This window comes from Myotis daubentonii, chromosome 6, assembly GCF_963259705.1.
Source record: "Myotis daubentonii chromosome 6, mMyoDau2.1, whole genome shotgun sequence".
NCBI lineage: Eukaryota > Metazoa > Chordata > Mammalia > Chiroptera > Vespertilionidae > Myotis > Myotis daubentonii.
In genome coordinates, this window is record NC_081845.1 from 84,886,568 (window position 1) to 84,907,674 (window position 21,107).

A 21,107-nucleotide genomic window follows, 5' to 3' on the forward strand; every position below is an offset into this window, starting at 1 on the left:
GGATCTCAGAGCTGGAGTTGATACAGAGTTTCGATTATAGAACCTAAACAAACCAGATACCTACTTTCAGCAGCTGAGGCCTCAGAGCTGGAGCCAGAGCTAAAGCTGGCCCAGAATTTTAAAAAAAAGAAAAGAAGGAGCAGTTGGGAACTTCAGTCCCAGCCTGAAAACAGCCCTCAGCCCCTCACCCAGGATGGCCAGGCACCCCAGTGGGGACCCCCACCCTGATCCAGGACACCCTTCAGAGCAAACCAGCCAGCCCCCACCCATGCACCAGGCCTCTATTCTATATAGTAAAAGGGTAATATGCCTCCCAGCACCGGGATCAGCGGAGCCGCGAGGCCTCCTGGCACTGGGATCAGCGTGACGGGGGCAGTGCCCAAACCCCCTGATCGCCCTGCGGCTCTGTGTGTGACAGGGGGTGGGGCCACAACCTCTCTATCGGCCCTGCTCTGTTCCTGACAGGGGAAGGCACCCCAACCCCCTGATCGGCCCTGCTCTGTGCCTGATAGGGGGAGCTCCCCAACCCCCTGATCACCCTGCGGCTCTGTGTGTGACAGGGTGCGGCGCCCCAACACCCCACCCCACAGGCCCCGCTCTGTGTGTGACGGGGTAGAGCCATAACCTCCCCATCGGCCCTGCCCTGAGTGTGACAGTGGCTGCGCCCCAACTCCCCTATCAGCCCTACTCTGTGACAGGGGGGAGCTCCTCAACCCCCTGATCGACCCTGCTCTGTGAGTGACAGGGTACGGAGCCCCAACCCCCCGATGGGCCCTGCTCTGTGCGTGACAGGGGGCAGCGCCCCAACCCCCTGATTGGCCCTGCTCTGTGCGTGACGGGGTGGTGCCGCAACCTCCCCATCGACCCTGCCTTGAGTGTGACAGGGGGCGGTGGCCCAACCCCCCAATCGGCCCTACCCTGAGCGTGACTGAGGGTGGCATCGCAACCTCCCGATTCGCCCTGCTCTGTGAATGACAGGGGGTGGCGCCCCAACTCCCCAATCGGCCCTGCTCTGAGCCTGACCAGGGGCTGCACCTAGGGATTAGGCCTGCCCTCTGCCACCCGGGAGCAGGCCTAAGCCAGCAGGTCGTTATTTCCCGAGGGGTCCCAGACTGCGAGAGGGCACAGGCCGGGCTGAGGGACCCCCCTCCCCCCCCCCCCCCGAGTGCACAAATTTTTGTGCACCGGGCCTCTAGTCATTACATAAAAGGGTACAGTCTTTTTTTTTTTAGTTTTATTCATTTCAAACGGGCCAGATCCGGCCCGCGGGCCATAGTTTGCCCACAGCTGCTCTAGGGTGACAGTGAAAAGAAATCAAGAGAAGGAGCTGTAAACAAGATCTTAAGCGTAATCAGTCCAGATTAGAACATTCAGAATTTTGGGGAAAGTCTTCTTCAAAAAGGTAAGAATACCTAAATTATAGGAGATTTACACTTAATGTATAGTCTGGAGTTGAATTAGTGCTAAGTAATCAGATAATTGAACAATAGGACAAAACAAGTTATTAACTTAAAAAAGAAAATACTGTGTAGTAATTATAAGGCACTTTGTGGCTCATAATGGACTATGGTTTACATAATCATAAGATAAACCATGAATGTGGAGCTAACCAAAATCATGATATAACTATAACTATAATAATAAAAGCATAATATGCTAATTAGACTGGATGTCCTTCCAGACAAAGCCGCAGCAGGCAGGGGCTGAGGCAGAGGCCCACGGCTGCCAGGACAATGGGGGCCAAGCCCCTTGCACTAATTTCATGAATCTGGCCTCTAGTCCTATCTAATAAAGAGGGAATATGCTAAGTGACTGTCCCACCCTCAAAGATGGTGGTGCCCACAGCCAATAAGGAGGGAATATGCTAATTGCCCAGCCCTCAAAGATGGCGACACCCATTCCCCTCAGCCCCACTGGGGTGGCAGGCACACAGCAAGCCTCTGTGCACCTGCCTCCGGAGACCCACAGTCCCCTCAGCCCCCCAGCCCCCCAGGGCCGCCCGAGGCTCAGGTAACCAGGGCCGGCCGAGGCTTGCACTGCTGGCAGTGGCAGCAGCAGAGGTGTGATGGGGCGTCGCCTTCCCCTGATCGCCAGGTTGCCTCCCGCCCCTGAAGGCTCCCGGACTGTGAGGGGGGCAGGCCGGGCTGAGGGACCCCCCTCCAGTGCATGAATTTTCATGCACCGGGCCTCTAGTATAACTATAATGGAGAATGAGGAAATGGAAAGAATGTGTATGAATGATAGAGGCAGAGGATGTAATGGAGCCACTAGCAACTTCTGGTTGGAAAATAATGTCTAAAACTGGGGAAATCAACATGTAACAAGTGTCTTAGCAATAAGTTAATGAAAACAGAGAATTGTAATTGGTGCCTCTAGAGAACAAGTGATGAAGGACACAACTGTTTTCTTACTAAGCCATACAGGACTACTTTTTTTTTTTTTTTTTTTAAATATATTTTATTGATTTTTCACAGAGAGGAAGGGAGAGAGATAGAGAGTTAGAAACATCGATGAGAGAGAAACATCGATCAGCTGCCTCTTGCACATCTCCCACTGGGGATGTGCCCGCAACCCAGGTACATGCCCTTGACCGGAATCGAACCTGGGACCTTTCAGTCCGCAGGCCGACGCTCTATCCACTGAGCCAAACCGGTTCCGGCCATACAGGACTACTTGACTCCTGACTCAAGACCTTAAAACGGTATTTCTGCCGAAACCGGTTTGGCTCAGCGGATAGAGCGTCGGCCTGCGGACTGAAGGGTCCCAGGTTCGATTCCAGTCAAGAGCATGTACCTGGATTGCAGGCACATCCCCAGTAGGAGTGTGCAGGAGGCGGCTGATCAATGTTTCTCTACCATCGATGTTTCTAACTCTCTCTCTCTCTCTCCCTTCCTCTCTGTAAAAAATCAATAAAATATATTTTAATAAAAACAAAACGGTATTTCTATTAGAGAAAAGAAAATGAGGTATAAGGGTAATAAGACTCAATGGTGTTTTGTTAGATTTGGCTATTCTCTGACATGCAGACACCCTAGAAACACACAGAGCTGTATACCTCAGGAGTTAAGGAGACGGAAGGAGGATGGCAGCCTATGCCAAGCTAAGTACAGAAATGCACGGAAGTTTTAAAAATTACCAACCACACACATCTGACTTCTTTCTAGGATTGCTAGGCAACATTTTAAAATGCAGTGCTTTACTGACAGGTACTAAAGACTAATGAAGATTGAAGGGTTAGCTTCACAAAAACTAAGACTTAATAAATGTAGGAAGAAAATTGCCTAACTACTGAATCTGCTGCTTTAGCTTCCCTACTACAGAGATCTCTAGGATCCATGCATTCAGGATTCAGTTTCAAACTGTAAAGAAACAAAACCAAACCACTCAGTGTTCTGCGTCATAATCCTTACAATAACAAAAAGGGAAAGGCTCATTCTACTATATGACAGCTCACCTGCAGAATTCTGTCCTGAGAAGCTGGTGTTCGTGGCGTTCTAAGAGCGATGCTGTTGTTGGTGACATTGTACTCAGACAAAAGAGTACTGGAAGCCGAGTTTGTTATGCCAGATTCCTCAGCTGTTTGACGTGCAATTTCACTTGCTTGGCCTACTTTCACAACTTCCTGGAGTTCTGCATCTGAAATCTAAAAAGAAAGTTATCACAGTAAACAGTATTCTAACCAGAAAACAACACAACTTAAAACGTCCATATTCCAGAAAGATAAACTTGCTGAAGCTGTGTGATGAGTACACAGGGTTCACTGTACCACTCTCTTTATTGTTGTGGATTTGAAAATTTCCATAACACAGTTTTTTTAAAGTCTTTCCTATATAATGTGAGTGGCAGAGGGTGAAGGGGGGAATTCCATGGTATCAAGCTACGAAGTCTTGAGTGTATTTCCACACTAAAAATATTTTAAAATAAGCAACATATTAATATACCAAAAACTTGTGTTTGTAGAAAACTATCATATGGTGGGGGGGGGGGAGGTGACTGAAAAACAATTAAAATATCACACAGAGAGTCCACTCCTCCACAAGGTCCCTAAGAAAATCAAAATATGTTATCTTAGTAATTTTACCAAACTACATATTCTAAGAAGTATTAAGAAAAAAAAAAATAGGCAAAATCTCAATTTTAGAAAAATCACTACTAGAAATGGCAGCATCTGGCAAATTGTTTTGCTTGTGCCAAAGAACATTGTGTTGATGCAGCCAGTGCACTCATTTGGGGAGAGAAGATCTGCTGGCCTCCTAAGTCCATCCCTCTGCTCCACTAAACTGTCTAAATTCTACAGAGCCAGCCCTGGCTGGTTTGGCTCAGTGGATAGAGCGTTGTCCTGTGGACTATAGGGTCCCAGGTTCGATTCCCAATCAAGGGCACACACCCGATATGGGCTCCATCCCCAGTAGGGGGCGTGCAGGAGGCAGCCAATCAATGATTCTGATCATTGATGTTTCAATCTCTCCCTCTCCCTTCCTCTCTGAAGTCATTAAAAATATTTAAATAAATAAATAAATTCTACAGAGCTGTACCACTCAAAACAGAACAAGAGTTTAGTCGGTTCCACTCCTATGGAAAAAATAACTAAATAAAGTTATTTTTCATCTGCAGAGTCTTTGAAAAAAATAAGAGCTTATTCAATATCCCCAATAACCAACTATAATGAAGTCAAAAGCATAGAGACTGTGATAAGCTGAGTGAAGGAATGTTTCTCTCTCTTCTTCACAATTCCCACACTGATTTTTCACTGCTATTGCCTCAGAAATATAAATATGACATGACAAAACATTCACCAAAAGTAAGCAGCCTCAAGTCCACAAAGTCAAACAATACCTTTATTCTGGTCTGCCACAAGAAAAAGGCCTAGAGTCCTAACCTGCTGACACCTTGCTAAAAGTTGACAATTACTGAATTATATGAGCAGTTTCAGGCCTGATATAATTACACCATAAATATTTTAATTGATTTTTTTTAGAGAGAGGAAGGGAGAGAGTGAAACATCAATGTGAGAGAAAAACATCAAATGGTTGCCTCCCATACACTCCCTCAACCGGGGATCGAACCAGCAACCTAATTCTGTGCCCTAACCGGGAATCGAACCCGCAACATTTTGGTGTACAGAATGAGGCTCCAATCAACTGAGCCACCCAGCCAGGGCTATGCCGTGAATTTCTTAAGGACATCTAGCTTCTAACAAAAACTTAGCATATAGGGCCTCAAATTATTTGCTGAATAAATGATCAGTATATGAGTTCACACAATGAAAAATATGCTTTTATCATATTACCTGAGGGGCAGGAAGTACTAGTTTGCTTCTCTTTTTAGTAAATTCAGAAACACCACTTGTTTGAAGAATAGCTGATGGTAAATCAGATTCTTTTTTCCTTTTCAAATGCTGCTTATCTTTTTTTCTATCTCTTCCTTCTTTTTCACTGTGATGGATCAAGGTAGAGAAGAGATTTTTAAATTACATAAAGGCAATAACATTGAAAGCCATATAAATACTCATACATTTTGAACAAAATAATCCCATTTCTAAGAAAATTACTAATTAACAGACAAAAACTATATATATTAAGTTGGTTCCTACACCATTACCTACCCACGAATTCAAGAAGAATGAGGACTTAGAATAATAACAGAATTATTAAGAAAACAATATACTAAGTAATTTAAGTATTAACTATTAAAACTATCTATAGCCCTGGTTGGTTTGGCTCAGTGGATAGAGCATCAGCCTGCGGACTAAAGGGTCCCCAGTTCGATTCCAGTCAGGGACACATGCCCAGGTTGTGGGCTCAATCCCAGTACAGGGTGTGCAGGAGGCAGCCGATCCATGATTCTCTCTCATCATGGAAGTTTCTCTCTCTCTCTCTCTCTCTCCCTCTCCCTTACTCTCTGAAATGAAAAGATATTTTTTTTTAAAAAAGCTATCTATAATAATAAAAGCATAATATGCTAATTAGACCGGATGACCTGCCGGACTAAGCCGTGGCTGCGAGGGCTGAGGCAGAGGCAGCCAGCATGGCTGCGAGGGCTGAGCCCCTTGCACGAATTTCGTGCACCGGGCCTCTAGTATACTATAAAGACTATAAGCTAAACGTTACATATAACATCAAAACAACATAAAACAATTCCTATATCATATTATACTTATATAAAATATGTGTACATAGAAAAATGATAAAGTACATAGAAATAAAAACAATTATATAAAGGGAATAAAATTAAAATATTGTGAATTTTAAAATTTCCCTTTAAAACTTTTATTCAATTGTTTATGACTTTTTAAATTCATAAAATTTTTAAAAAGAATATTTAAGTCGTGACAAATTATACCAAAAAGTTATTAGGAAACTGAAAGACAGGCTCAAGGCAGACTTTTTTTTTAAATATATTTTATTGACTTTTTACAGAGAGGAAGGGAGAGGGAGAGTTAGAAACATCGATGAGAGAGAAACATCGATCAGCTGCCTCCTGCACACCCCGTACTGGGGATGTGCCCGCAACCAACGTACATGCCCTTGACCAGAATCGAACCTGGGACCCTTCAGTCCGCAGGCCAACGCTCCATCCACTGAGCCAAACCGGTCAGGGCTCAAGGTAGACTTTTGAAGCCCAGGAATGCCTCCTCCCTACTGTGTGCCATCCTCTTCCCCATCTAGTCTATTCCTTTCAAATGTTTTCATCTTTAAGCTCTTTATTTGTTGAAGCTACCTAATTTAAGAAATAAATATAATGGAGTATATCCAAGAAAACCCTGTTTTAGAGTGGCTAATGTCAGTTGTTTAGTAATAATTCATGCAACAAAAATAATGTCAATCAGGAAATGAAAAACTAAAAATCTTTGACAATCATAAATGATTCTCCCCACAATTTTCAGATATAAGGATTAAAGAAACTCTAAAAATCCCTTGAAATAGGCAAAACCCTCTGCACCCTCAAACATTTTATAAATATACCTACTTATATCCACTAAGTACAAATTTTAGAATGCAAGACAAAAAACAAAATAAACCTGATATTGACAGATTCCTTCAGGCTATTAGTAAAACAACTAAACTATTTACAAAAGTACATAAATCTTAAATTAAGATTGTGACTCAGTGAGTAGACAGTTCACTAAGAGCAGTGCTGACATTTCAAGAGCTCCAAAGAGCATTCTATGCCAAACACAGGACTGATTTTTCTCAGAAAGGTGAGCCCATTAAATCAATAAAAGCATACATAGGCTACATTGTGCTAAATAATAAAAATCTGACTCTGACAAGGATAATACCTGGTCCTCCATGAAATTCCTACTGTACCTTTCCATTGTCAAAATCAGAAAGGCACTTACGATCTTAGCTCGCCATCAAGATCCTGTTGTCTTAACTTCCTGAAATCTGCATCAAGAGCCTGGTAGTTTTCCTCTGAAGTATCATAGAAACCAAGAGCAGGCTTTTTTTCAAATGGGATTTCAGCATTATAATCAACTCCTCTCTTCTTTTTTCTCTTCTTCTGAATTTCTATGCCAGCTGCTCGAAGTTCTCTTCTCTTTTGGAGGGCAGCAAGACGTCTGAAGAAAAAGAACACAAGACCACCTTAAAAATCATATGCCATGGGTAAGGGATGGATTATCCAATAGTGTTAAGAAAACTAATTGGTTATTTGAGAAAGAGATAAAATCCTCACCTCATTCCATTCCCCAAAATAAAGTTCAGTTTCAATTTAAAGTACACACACACAAAAGCAAAATTAAAATCAGAAGAAACTATGTATAAATAAATATGTATCTTATCTCTGGGTGGAAATGTACTCACCAAATATAAATAAAAGACAAAGGAAAAGAACAAAGGCTTTAAAATTTAAATTTTATATCTCTGTAGCACTATATTTTTTATGCATTTCTTTTTTTTAACTGTAATTTGAAATTTTTCTTTTTATTTCAGAGAGGAAGGGAGAGAGATAGGGCGATAGAAACATCAATGAGAGAGAATCACTGAATGACTGCCTCCTGCACGCCCCCTACTGGGGGGGATCGAGCCCACAATCCAGGCATGTGCCCTTGGCCAGACTCGAACCTGGGACCCTTCAGTCCACAGGCTGACGCTCTATCCACTGAGCTAAACCGGCTAGGGCTGTAGCACTATTTTTAAAAAATCATAAAGCAAAATTAAAAAGCAAATAATAGAGAAAATATTTGTAATTATTAGGAATGGTTAGATATAAAGAATTTATGCAACCCAACTGAAATAAACAATAGGAAATAAACAGTTCACTAAGAAAAAAAAATACAAATTGCTGAAATGGCTAAAGGTCTACTTAACTAATACTTTTAAAGTCACGAATTAAATTAACAAGTACCATTTCTGTGTTTCTAATTAGTAGCATTCAGCTTTTTGTCTTGTTTTAATGGCAATGGTGCTAAAAAGCAGACACTCACCCACACTGGCAGTTAAGAAAGTAAACTGGTGTAGCTTTCCCCAAGAGAATTTAGAAATATACATTAAAACACTAATGTTTTTCACATTTTTTAACCCAACCTTAGCCTAAGGAAATAAGAGCATGAACAAGGACTTAGCTATAAAACTGTCCTTTAAGCACTATTTCTAATGGCAGATTACTAGCATAATCTAAACATCCAACAGTAAGAAACTAGTTAAATGAATTTATACACAGCTATAAGATAGGATATTATACAGCCATCCATATAACCTTTAAAAAGTCTTTAAATCTATTTTGACATGGAAAGATGCCGAAGACACACTGCATGTAAAAACTTTTAAGTTTACATGTTACAGAGCAACATGTAAAAGTATATGTGTATCTATTAATGAATATATGTGTGGGGAGATATGAAGGATGCCCACCAAAATATTAACAGTGATTATCACTGGAAATTGCGATTTTATTTAATTTTTTACTTTATTTGTACTTTATGATTCCATAATTTTAATGATTTAATGGTGAGAAAGTTATTCACAATATTAAGGGGGGGTAATCAAGTATAGGAGCAAGTTCCAGCTTGAAGAGGCTCTGTAGACCCACCCTAGCAGAACAGACAAAAATTCGTTTTAAAAAATTTATTTTAAATAATTTTAAGTCTCTGCAAAGGATCCTAAGGGGATACAACAAATGAAGAAACATTTATTCAAGAAAACCTACTAAAACTTGGTAAGAAAAGCGAGACTCCTTCTCTTCCTCCCTCCCAGCTCAGGGAGATGGAAACTCCACTGGTGCAGCCAAGAACACAGGCTTCTTGGGTCTCTTCTCCAGCTCCCAGTAGGAGGGCTTTTAATCCAGGAGCAGCATTTCTCATCCTGCCTCCAGACACCTACTGCTGAGGCTAGTCCCGTCCAGAGCAGCTGAGAAGTCCTGGCTTCCTTCTTCTGTCCAGACACATTGGTTCCGAGAACACTAGAGCCCCAACTGCCTTTGCCCAGACTGTGGGATGAGGGTTCCATGCTGGGAGAGGCAGGCTGAGGAAAGCTGGAGTGCTTCACCGCCTCACCAAGCACTCAGCTCCTAAAGTAAGGATGTCACTCAGACAAGCACATCAGAGTGCAGTAGTAAAACAGGAATTCCAAATCACTCCACAAAGCATGGAGGGGTTAAGCCTATGAGTACTCAAAAACACTGAAAGTTGGGGTGAAGTAACTGGGAAGAAACTGTTGTTGACTATATAGACTAAACAGTACGCCCACTAGTTTGCCAGAGAGAAACAGAGAGACAGGTGGGAGAAGGCCCCCTGGGGTCACAAAAAATATCAGCCAGAAACTATCCCTTCAAAGGAGCCCAAATTTGATTGGATCAGTCTGTGAAGTAATTTATGCCCCAAAACACTGTTGAAAAGAATAAAGCAATCAACTAGCCATTTTAGAGTTGGGTGCACCCAGGAAAAAAGGTGTCAAATAAAGTCCTGTCAAACCATGTTACCCCAGGGTGACTGTGGGCATACCCAAGAGGAGTAAGAGAGGAGGCTTCACATTTCTGAGATGAAGGAAGGGGAGAACAGACTGTACTGAATAGAGTCACCAAACAAGTAAACAAGCAAATAACAATAACAAGGAGTGAGGAACACCAGTACCAAGATTATTATAATATATCCTCTAAGTTCTACAGTTCTCAACAAAAAGTTATAGGATAGGCAAAGAAGAGGAAAGCATAACTCATACATCAGTAAATAAGCAGAAAATGTCTGTGGGAGCTACCAGATGTTGTATTTAACAGACAGACCTCAAAGGAGCCATTATAAATATTGTCCAAGAACAAAAGGAAACAATGATTAAAGAAGTAAAGGGAAGCCCTGGCCAGTGTTGTTCAGTGATTAGGGTATCGGCCCATGCACTGTTCAATTCCCGGTCAAGGGAACATATACCACACATACCTCACGTACCTCAGTTCCCAGTTCCCCAGCTCTGGTCAGGGCATGTATGAGAGGCAACCAATTGATATCTCTCTCTCACATCCATGTTTCTCTCTCTCCCCCTCTCCTCCTTCCCTTCCACTCTCTAGAAAGTAATGGGAAAAAAATATCCTCATGTGAGGATTAAAAAAAAAAATAAGAACCACATGAAAATTCTGGAGTTGAAAAGTATAAAGCTGGAATGAAAACTTCAATAGAAGGGTTCAACAGTAGATTCAAACTGACAAAAGAATTAGCAAACAAAGATTATGCAATCTGAGGAACAGAGAAAAAAAGAATGAAGAAATATGAACAGTGCCTCACAGAAATGTGGGACACCATTAAGTGCACCAATATATACACAAAAGGAGTAGCAAAAGATGAGAGGAATAAAGGGAACAAAATACTTCAAGGAGTACTGAACGGAAATTTCCCAATTTTACTGAAAACCATTAACCTACACACCCATAAAGTTCAAAACTCTGAGATAAACATAACAAAGAAATCCACAAACAGAAACATCATATTTAAAAAATGCTATAAGCCAAAGACAAGGAGAAAATCTTGAAAGCAGCAAGAGAGAGAACTGACTCAACACTTACAAGTGAACCTTAATAAAATTAACAGCTGACTTCTCATCAAAACAATATGATAGGCCCTGACCAGTGTGTGTGGCTCAGTTGGTTGGGTGTTGACAGGCATGGAAAGGTTGCCGGCTGAATCCCTAGTAGGGGGCATGCAAGAGGCAGCCGATCAGATGTTTCTCCCAATCCTTCTCCCTTCCTCTCTTTCTAAGAATCAATTTTTTTTTAAAAACACTATACATAGCATGATTTAATCTTATATGTTATTTTGTGTGTACATACACATAAATATACATGTATATTAAAAAAGGTTTTAGTAACCCACACATGTAACCTATATGTTCATGTAGACTAATGTCACCCCAATAAAATCCTATATAATAAAAAAAAAAGAAAAAGGTTTCAAAGGACACATTTCAAAAGTTAAAACAACTTCATTCTTTAACCAGGGGTGGGTAACCTTTTTTCTTCTGCCAAGGGCCATTTGGACATTTATAACATCATTCACGGGCCATAAAAAATTATCACCTTAAAATTAGTCTGCTATATTTGGTCAAACATTTTATTAACTCACCCCTAATGCCTTAGTAGGGCCAGACCAAATGATTTTGCGGGCCTTATATGGCCCGCAGACCAGACGCTCTGCTTTAAATAAAGGAAATAAAGACTTCAAATGACATTAGAAAACCTCTGCAATATAATATTAAGTGAATATAGCCAAGCTCTATAGCATTATATCAACCATGCCCTAAAAAGAAAATAGAACAATACTGAAGGAAAAATGTTATTTTTGTAATCAATAGAAAGCTTTAAGCTATAAAACAGATAAGTAATTTAGCATTTAAATAGTCCTGCACTGCATTTTGCATACAGGTCATTCTAGTCCAGCGATTTTCAGCCAGTGTGCTACAAGAATTTTTAGAATATGTGTTACCTGACTACTTAGTCAGGGGCACTGACCTCTTTTCCCTTAGATCAGTGGTTCTCAACCTTCTGGCCCTTTAAATACAGTTCCTCATGTTGTGACCCAACCATAAAATTATTTTCATTGCTACTTCATAACTGTAATGTTGCTACTGTTATGAATCGTAATGTAAATATCTGATATGCAGGATGGTCTTAGGTGACCCCTGTGAAAGGGTCGTTTGACTGCCAAAAGGGTCACGACCCACAGGTTGAGAACCACGGCCTCAGATTGTCAAATTTAAAAAATGACACCAGCCAACACAATAACAGACATCTGGTGTGAGTGAATCAAAATTATACCTATTTTTTTGGTCAGGTCAACAAAAAATATATTTTTTGGTATGCTGCAAAATTTTAATAATTATGTGTGCCATGAGATGAAAAAGACCATCCAAGAAAATCTACAAGAAGGTGTAGGGTAAATTTAAAGCTGAAAATTTTTATAATATATTTTTATTGATTTCAGGAAGGGAGAGGGAGAGAGAGAGAGAAACAACAATGATGAGAGAGAATCATAGATTGGCTATCTCTTGCACGTTTCAACCCTGCAACCTGGCATGTGCCCTGACCAGGAATCAAACGATGACCTCCTAGTGCATAGGTCAACACTCAACCATCGAGCCATGCAGGCCGAGCTCAAGCTGGAAATTTTTCATTAAAGCAAGCAATGTCAGCCATACTTGGAGATTTTTCATATATGCACTTGCCACATCCTGAGCCCAATCCACATGGTTAAAAGGCTCAAAAAATGTTTCCCAACCAACCATAGACAAAAATAGAAAATTGATTTTTTTCAACCTTACTCAAATTATTTACTCCTAACAAATGTACAGAAAGGTGGCTGAGACTGGGCAGAAATTTTAGTACCTCCTCTTGGTTTTTGCTTCCTGTCCCAGCCCAGTCATTCTCCCATCACACATAACTATTCTGGGCTAGTCACTGGCCAGCTAGGCCAACAAGCATCCTCAAGCATGAAATCATCCTCCATCCCAGGATCTGGCACTACAAAGCCATTATTGGGGAAACCATCAACACAATGCTAGTCATTAGGTGAGGAAGCACTTCCTGGTTTGGGGACCATAAAAGGCAGCTGTGTAGGCTAGGGAAGTTATTACAATGCCTAAACTCCAAAAGCTAATAAGCATTATACAGTTCAGGTCTTCCCTTTATCCACTTCTGGGCTATTACGAATGATGTCAATCATGGCTCTCATCAAAAGGAAAAAGGAAGGGGAAAGTGGAGAAAATCTTGAATAGAGGGCAACACTAAACTCACTTTTTAAATAAACATTTCTGAGAAAGTCTAAAATATGGTTTAAGGATCATTAACTCCCTCTAAGTTCAGTCAAGTTTCCTGTTTTAAGTCAGTGCCTGCCCAAAACTAATCAAGGAGAGGAACTAACTGGCAATCATGCAAAAGTCACATAGCCTGTGTGTCCTCTAGCCATCTGACTCCAAGATGGCTACAACAAAGAAGCACTCCTGTGCTAACAGAAAAATCCAACATGCTGAATAGATTACCTGGGCATTACTTCTGCCATATCTTACCAAAAAAAACTTTTAATCTGTCTTTTTGTCTATATTCTGAAATGATTAGGGGGAAAAGTAAGACATTTCCAAAGCAATAAAGAATATTACCAAAACTAGAATTGAACAATTCTAATTATTACTCATCAACAGGGTTGGATAAATCATGGTTTTATCAGACTAAGGCTGCACAGACTAATTGTTCAACTATAAATGGAAACAACCATACCTTGCTTCTTCCAACTGTTTCTCTCTTGCTTTCCTCTTGGCCTTCTTTCCCTGAGTATTAGCCAGGCGGGCTCTAGCTTCAGAAAGCATCTCAAGTTCATCTACAAAAATAAAGAGAAGAAAAACTAAGTTCTTCTCCAACAGAAGCAAGGTATGTGAGAGACATACTCTAGTGCTTAAGATGAGAAAAATCATCTCCTATAAATAAATACAACAACTCCTACATAACAGGTATTTTGAGACGAGCTAAGTAAAATGAAATTAGAAAAAGCATCTAGCAACTTTTCAGTAAAAAGTGGCTATAATTATATCCTTCATTATCATCTACTAACTGGCAAAGCACAAAGTGTGAAATATTGCACAACTACTATCCTATATAATAAAAGCCTAATATGCTAAGTGTCCAGTCACCCATTCAACCAAAGAGTGATATGGTAATGATATGCTAAGGCCACTCAACCGCTCGCTATGACAGGCACTGACCACCTGGGGGCAGTTGACTGGTCGCTATGATGTGCACTGACCACCAGGGGGCAGACGCTCTGACTGGTAGGTTAGCTGGCTGCTGGGGTCCAGCTGGTTGGGACTGAGGGAGATGGGCTGGACACGCCCTGGAGCCCTCCCACAGTCCCTCCCCGGCTGGCCAACCTCCCATGTCCTTCCCTGGCCCTGATCATGCACTGGTGGGGTCCCTGGGAGAGCTGGTTTCAGCCCGATCCCATAGGCTAGGCCAAGGGACCCCACTGGTGCACGAATTCGTGCACCGGGCCTATAGTTAAATTATAAAGGAACTGATCATCTTCACTAGATACACCTTTTTTCCTCAGATGTATTTCTCTCCTCATTACTGATGCCTTAGGCCAGTTCCTATTCAAGGCTGTCCAATGAACTCATAAGGGAACTTTGAAAAATCTCAGATTCCAGGGTCACCCCTCCACCCTGAAATTACTGACTCGGTTATCTCCAGGGGAGGTTCTAGTACCTATATTTTTAAAAGTTCCCCATGTAACAATAATGCAGCCAGACCAGCCATTGTAAGCCTTTGGGAACCACTACCCTCAAACAAATTTAAAAACTCAATATTCATTGAATACTTCACAACAATCCTGTAAGATAGATATTATTCTCCATCTGGCAGGAAATAGAATCAAAGTTCAAAGATATTATACAACTTGCCTAGTGTCAAACTGCTAATAAATGGCAGACACAGGTCTAAAATCCAGTTCCTCTGATTCTGGATTCAATGTCTCAAGGAGTCATCCTAAATCTCCATCACAGTCTTGTGGTAGTGCTTATCCGCAGATTAAGTTACCTGCCTAAAGTCAAAGAAGTAGTTAATAGGACTGGAGCCCATATCCTGACTTCTTGGCTCTCTCCACAGAATGGGTATAAGAATACAGGATCTCAAGTGCTCACCTCTAGCCTCCAAGCAATGTGTCCTGTAGTATTACATTGCTTACCTTATTAAATGAATTGAAAAATGAGGAGATAAAGGGACACTGTCCAAAAATTATAGAGTACAAATACTCTATAATCAAAGACTGGACACATTTAAAATGAGACAGAATAACATCAGATTGAAGTGGAATTCTAAAAAGTCAGAGGTGTTTAGGAAGGAATTAAAAGAGTTAAAAAGAAGCCTAAGAAGTGTGTAAGTTACCAAAGAAATAAATTCCTCACAAACATACACTTACCCTCGTCCATATCAATTGGATCAGGCCGTGCTGGTTTTGTTTCTGGATTTGGATCTATTTCTCCAGGTTTAAGTTTTCGTGGGTCATCTGTTGTTTCCTCTTCGTTGTCTCTTTGGGCCGCTTTATCCCTAGAAAAGAATCCAGATGAGTTAGTAATTCTACCACATCATTTAGTCTTAGAAATACCAAATTTCTTAGCGTTGGAACTATTTTCTTTCAAAAACCCAAAGGGACAGCATAAATGGGCTGGAGAGTATTATGCTAAGCGAAATAAACCAGTCAGAGAAAGACAAGTACCATGTGACTTCACTTACATATAGAAGCTAATGAACAAATTAAACTAACAAACAAAATAGAAACAGACTCATAGATAGAGAACAGACTGACAGCTGTCAGAAGGGAGAGGATAGAGGGGCTGGGTGAAAACCGTGAAGAGATTAAGCAAAAACAAACATACAAAACAAAAAAATCTTCATAGACAGACAAAAGATTACCAGGGAGAAAGGGGTTGGGGGGAGAAGTAAAGGGTAAAGGGAGGATAAATGGTGATAGAAGGAGATTTGACTTGGGGTGATGAACATACAATATAATGTACAGATGATGTGTTGTAGAATTATACCCCTGAAACCTATGTAATTTTATCAACCATGTCACCCCAATACATTCAATTAAAAAAAAGATAACCACAATGAATGGGCATTAACAAAATAAAGCATTCCTGCTATTGCTTCACCTGAAAGAAATGGTATTAAAATTACCTCTAATTTCAATGTTTCCATTCACTATAAAATAGGATCCAAGCAGTCCCTTAATCACAAATGCAGTAGTTATACAAGAAACACACACACACTATTAGTGATGAAATAAAATGTTGCAATGGTTAACTCTCAGCAGTATTATGAGTGATTTTTGTTTTACTACTTTTTCCCTAGGTTTTCTATGATGAACATGTATGGTTTGTATATTTTTAAATTATTCCTTTAAAAAGGAATATAACAGAGGAAATAACACTGATCAACCACATGAGATTTGGAGTATACCATCCAATAGCTTTAGTTCCTTTATCTTTACTCAAATCTGTAACTAAATGTTTAAAGACAGAAAATGCTAGTTTTATTCAGATTCATTCAGAAGATATACACACATTTTAATACTGCTTTTGGAGATCCACTTACAGAAGAAATTCATAGTGTTCCAAGCACTGGGCAGCTGTTCTTCCAATGATTGGAGCGATGGTTCTCCACTGAGTTGGCATCAACTTGGCCAAGTGTAAGAGTTTTTCCTCTTCTTCTCTGGACCATTCTGTTTTCTTAATGCTTGGATCGAGCCACTCATACCTATTAAAAATATACAATTTTATACATTAATCAGTCACCTAGCATGAATATGCTATTTACATATTAGATATACTGACTTCTAGTGTCTGAAAACAAAAGGTAACTCTCACCCTTCAATTGTAAAATCTGTTTTTTTACAACAGAATAGTCACTGCTTTTGTTTGGTGTTTTTAAATTTAAGTGAACTATTGTCATTATCTGTCTTTCCCAACCCACCCAACCCACCTTTTCCATCCAGTTTATTTAGCTGGATGAGAGGCTAGCAAGTAAGATATAACCCTTACCAAACATCAGGCGGGGACTTAGCGCCATTAAGAGAAGCAGAAATCAGAACCACTTGTTCAGGCTGAGGACCATCTTCCTCTTTGAGGTCCAATCCCTACATTATGAGCCTTTCCCCTACTCAGGTGCCTAGGAAATTAGGTCCTTCTTGTACAAGTTAAAATATGATCCTAGTACCAATTAGGTCAAGGCTGGGGCCAGATCATCTGTGCCAAGGACACATGTAAAAAGTTTAATGTGTCCACTACCTTGTGACTTAAAAGGGGATACCACAGGTGTATGATGGGTTTTGCTACATTTTGGGGTAGCAAATATACAAAATTTCAACTGTAATATGAGGAAACTCAACTATTGTGAGCCAGTCTAGAAGTTAACCATTATTTATCATTCATTTCTTTGGGGAAGAAAGTTCTAACCAACTTTTAAACTTTTGGAGCACAATCCACTTATAAGCTTGAGTCCATCATTACCTAAAAGCAGATTTATTTTATGCTTCACAAAGCAGTCTCAAACACATTAACTCACTTGGGCCTCATATCTCCACCAGATGGAGCCAAGTATTATTATCCACAAATGGGATAAAACAGGGCAGAATAGAGGATAGAAAAATGCCTTGCCTAAATTCATAGAAACCAAGTGACAGTTAAGTCTTAAATCTAAATTCCCATTTCGCCCGAGCTGGTTTGACTCTGGATAGGGTGTCAGACTGCAGACTGAGGGTCCCGGGTTTGATTCCGGTCAAGGGCACATGTCTAGATTTCGGGCTTGATCCCCAATAGGGGGCGTGCAGGAGGCAGCCAGTCAATGATTCTCTCTCATTATTGATGTTTCTATCTCTCTCCCCCTCTCTCTTCCTGAAATCAATAAAAATATAATTAAAAAAATAAATTACCATCTCCCACTTCATCCTTTCTGTTACATCACAACACCTTCTTTCTTTGGTAAGAGTCAAAGAACTGACATTTTCCTCAAATAATTAAAGTTGTTTTCTGTTTTCCATTCACTAACTGATACATACCATCTGGCTTTGCATTGCTTTGCTGATTTTCTATGCAGCAGTGAGGCAATCCTAGACCACTGGTTTTTCCCATATTTCATTACCGCTGCTTTAAGAATTTCATCCTAAAAAAAATTGTCAAAGAAAAACAGGATAATCAATCACAAAATTCCAAGTGAGAAAAGACAAAATTTAAATGAACTCTAACAGGGTTTCTGGAAAGAAAAAGAAAGACACACACATACCTCCTAGATCAGTGAATTTCAACCGGTGTGCCACAAGAATTTTTAAAACATGCAGTACCTGACTATTTAGTCAGGGGGACTGACCTCTTTTCCCCTTAGATTGCCAAATAAAAAAATGACAACAGCCAGCATAACAATAGCTGTCTGGGGTGAATGAATCAAAATTATACTTTTTGTGTGTGTGTCAAATTGGCAAAAAATAATATATAATTTTTGGTGTGCTTCGGAATCTTAGTAGTACCATGAGATGAAAATTGAAAATCACTGTCCTAGATTTTTTTAAAAAGGTACAAAGCCCTCATTTACTATCATAATAAACAGAAAGCCAGAATCAGCCAAATGCAAGAAATTAAGAAGACACCTCTTAGAAGGGCTGTCTACCCTCCCTTACACAGAACCCCACCCCACCCCATAATACATTGGGATGGAAACAGCCCAAACTGAGAAACCCTACTTTTGAAAGAGACTAACAAAAAACTATTCTCCAATATGTTATTCCCCTCAAAAGAGTACAGTTCATTCACACATTTATTCCATCAAAAGACATTTCCTGAACACCTACCTACACCAGGTCTTGTGTGCGTAGCGAAAGAGAATCCAACAGGACACGCCCAGCCCTAAGTCAAGATTCTCCATTATCCAATCCAGGCTTCCTGCCTCCAGTTTATGAATAGCATTTTTTCTCCAGTCCCATAACCCCCACTCTGACCCTAGAATACACATCCAGGTGTAACTTGAGAATTATTTCTCTCCCACCCCACCAGTTGGCTCTCCCTCCAGCCTCCAGATATTATTTCACCAGGGTACCCATTCTGATATGGAATTCACCAATCTCAAGGGAGCCCAGCAAGATAAGCCATAGACACCAAAGATAATAAAAGCCATAGATTAATGCACTTGGGCATTTGCTTTTAGGGTTTTTTCCACTTGAGCTATACACCTCACACATGAGCTGCTCCACCCCACCACACCTTCCCATCATCAGACTTCAAAAGACTTCAGAGCTCAGGCCACTGCAGCGGAATCCTGCTGCTACGTGATTGTGTACATCTGTCTGTCCGCCAGAAGTCATCTCTTCTCCGATTTAAACAGCCTGGTGCCCTCTGAGCAAGCTGTGAGGCAAGGTTGTCTGGTGGCTGACTTTACTTGTAACTTTGTTGCAGTACTGCTATACTTAAACACTCCTTCAACTTAGTATATACAGGCATGAGCAAAAATAGGTTTACAAAGTGGTAATACAAGTAAGTAGTACAATAATTAATACATAACAATACAAGAATAAACTGTTTTGTGTACTCACAACTGTAAACCTACTTTTGCCCACCCCTGTTTAGCAGTTTTCTACCTACTAGATTCATTCCACATTTTACTAAGCAACCTACTATCATGTTGGTTCCTGTCCTAGGTTCTAGGGAGACCAAGATCCGGCCCTCTTGCAATGCTGTCTGCTGGGGGAAAGCAATAGCAACCAGCACTTACTGAAAGAATACTAATGATTATCATTAGAAAAATGAGAAAACTGAGGTTCTGAGAGGTTAAGAAGCTTGCCCAGCATCACAGAGCAGGATGTGATGCCTGGAAAAGGTCAAAGCAAGCTATAACAAACGGGTGAAAGAGGGGCGATGAGAACTCTCGGGGTAGAACTAATTTTTTTACAGGAAAATGGGCAAAAATTCCAAGAAGAGTTTCTAAACTGGATCTTGAAGGATGGTCGGAAAGAGGCCAAGCAGGAGGTGGATTATTTAAAGAAAGTACAAGATGTATAAATACACAGCTCATGAAAAGATACAATGTGCTCCAGAAACGGGCAAATTTCGTGCACTCTGAACACTGCACTGACAATCTTTCTTTTCCTCTCCCTCTACGGCAGTGGTTCTCAACCTTCTGTCCCTTTAAATACAGTTCCTCATGTTGTGACCCAACCATAAAATTATTTTCGTTGCTACTTCATAACTGTCATGTTGCTACTGTTATGAATCATAATGTAAATATCTGATATGCAGGATGGTCTTAAGCGACCCCTGTGAAAGGGTCGTTCGACCGCCAAAGGGGTCGCGACCCACAGGTTGAGAACCGCTGCTCTACGGGCTCACCACTGGCATGATCCACTACATTTCTGGAAGCAACGAAACTACTGTCATCAGTTTGCCCCATCTGCCTTCTTTCCAGGCGGAGGAACGACAGGACGAGACACGCATGGGGTCTGTCGGGAGGACTGGCAAAGTTACGCCTGGATAACAGATAACAAGAGGGACAAACGGGCTCTTCAAATCCGGCACTCGAGCCGCTTCCCCTCTGCACGGAAGTCAAAACAGAAACAAAGTTGTGGCCACGGCACTTCTTTATGTTTGAGCATCGAAGAAAGGCACGGTGCCCGGGCTGAGGGGCAAGGGTGCCCCCCAAGAAGACCAACTCTCGCTGAGGTCCTACCGCCCACTCCAGACTGAGTTCCGTGGTGGGGGTGCATCCTCTACTCAACAGATGCTCACTAGGGGCCTAGCAAGTGCCTGGCAGGTACCCAGGTGGCTAAGTCACAGTTCCTGTCCTGGAAGTGCTCAGACAACACAGGGTCGGGGACCGGGAAAGGCGTGGAGGGTCCGCCCGGAGCCGCCCCCACCCAGACCCCCTGCAAGGTCTCCGCGCCTCCGCGACCTCCACGCGCCTGCGCACAAGCTGCCGGCGGGGGCGAAGGGCAGCGGACGGCGGGAAAGGGGGACTCACCTCGGTATTCCTCCACACGCCCCCTTTAATCATAATTCGAGGCATCTTGGCGGCCGGGTGTCTCGGCAAGCGGCCGAGGGGAGCTTCCGAGAGGTAGCAACGGCGCCGCGGCCACGAGACGCCAAGCCTCCACTTTC

General features: G+C 41.4%; 1 protein-coding gene across 1 annotated transcript in view; it reads right to left on the minus strand.

The window, feature by feature from the left end:
• Positions 1 to 21,104, minus strand: part of CDC5L (cell division cycle 5 like) — a 57,439-nt gene extending 36,335 nt beyond the window's left edge. The window contains exons 1-8 of the mRNA XM_059701552.1: positions 20,971 to 21,104; positions 18,026 to 18,129; positions 16,564 to 16,725; positions 15,389 to 15,516; positions 13,696 to 13,795; positions 7,343 to 7,561; positions 5,291 to 5,435; positions 3,455 to 3,643 (exon numbers count right to left, since the gene is read on the minus strand). Coding sequence (XP_059557535.1) covers positions 3,455 to 3,643; positions 5,291 to 5,435; positions 7,343 to 7,561; positions 13,696 to 13,795; positions 15,389 to 15,516; positions 16,564 to 16,725; positions 18,026 to 18,129; positions 20,971 to 21,015 — 1,092 coding nt within the window. The 5' untranslated portion in view covers positions 21,016 to 21,104. The remainder of the gene's footprint in view (positions 1 to 3,454; positions 3,644 to 5,290; positions 5,436 to 7,342; positions 7,562 to 13,695; positions 13,796 to 15,388; positions 15,517 to 16,563; positions 16,726 to 18,025; positions 18,130 to 20,970) is intronic.
• Positions 21,105 to 21,107: the final 3 nt, after the last annotated feature.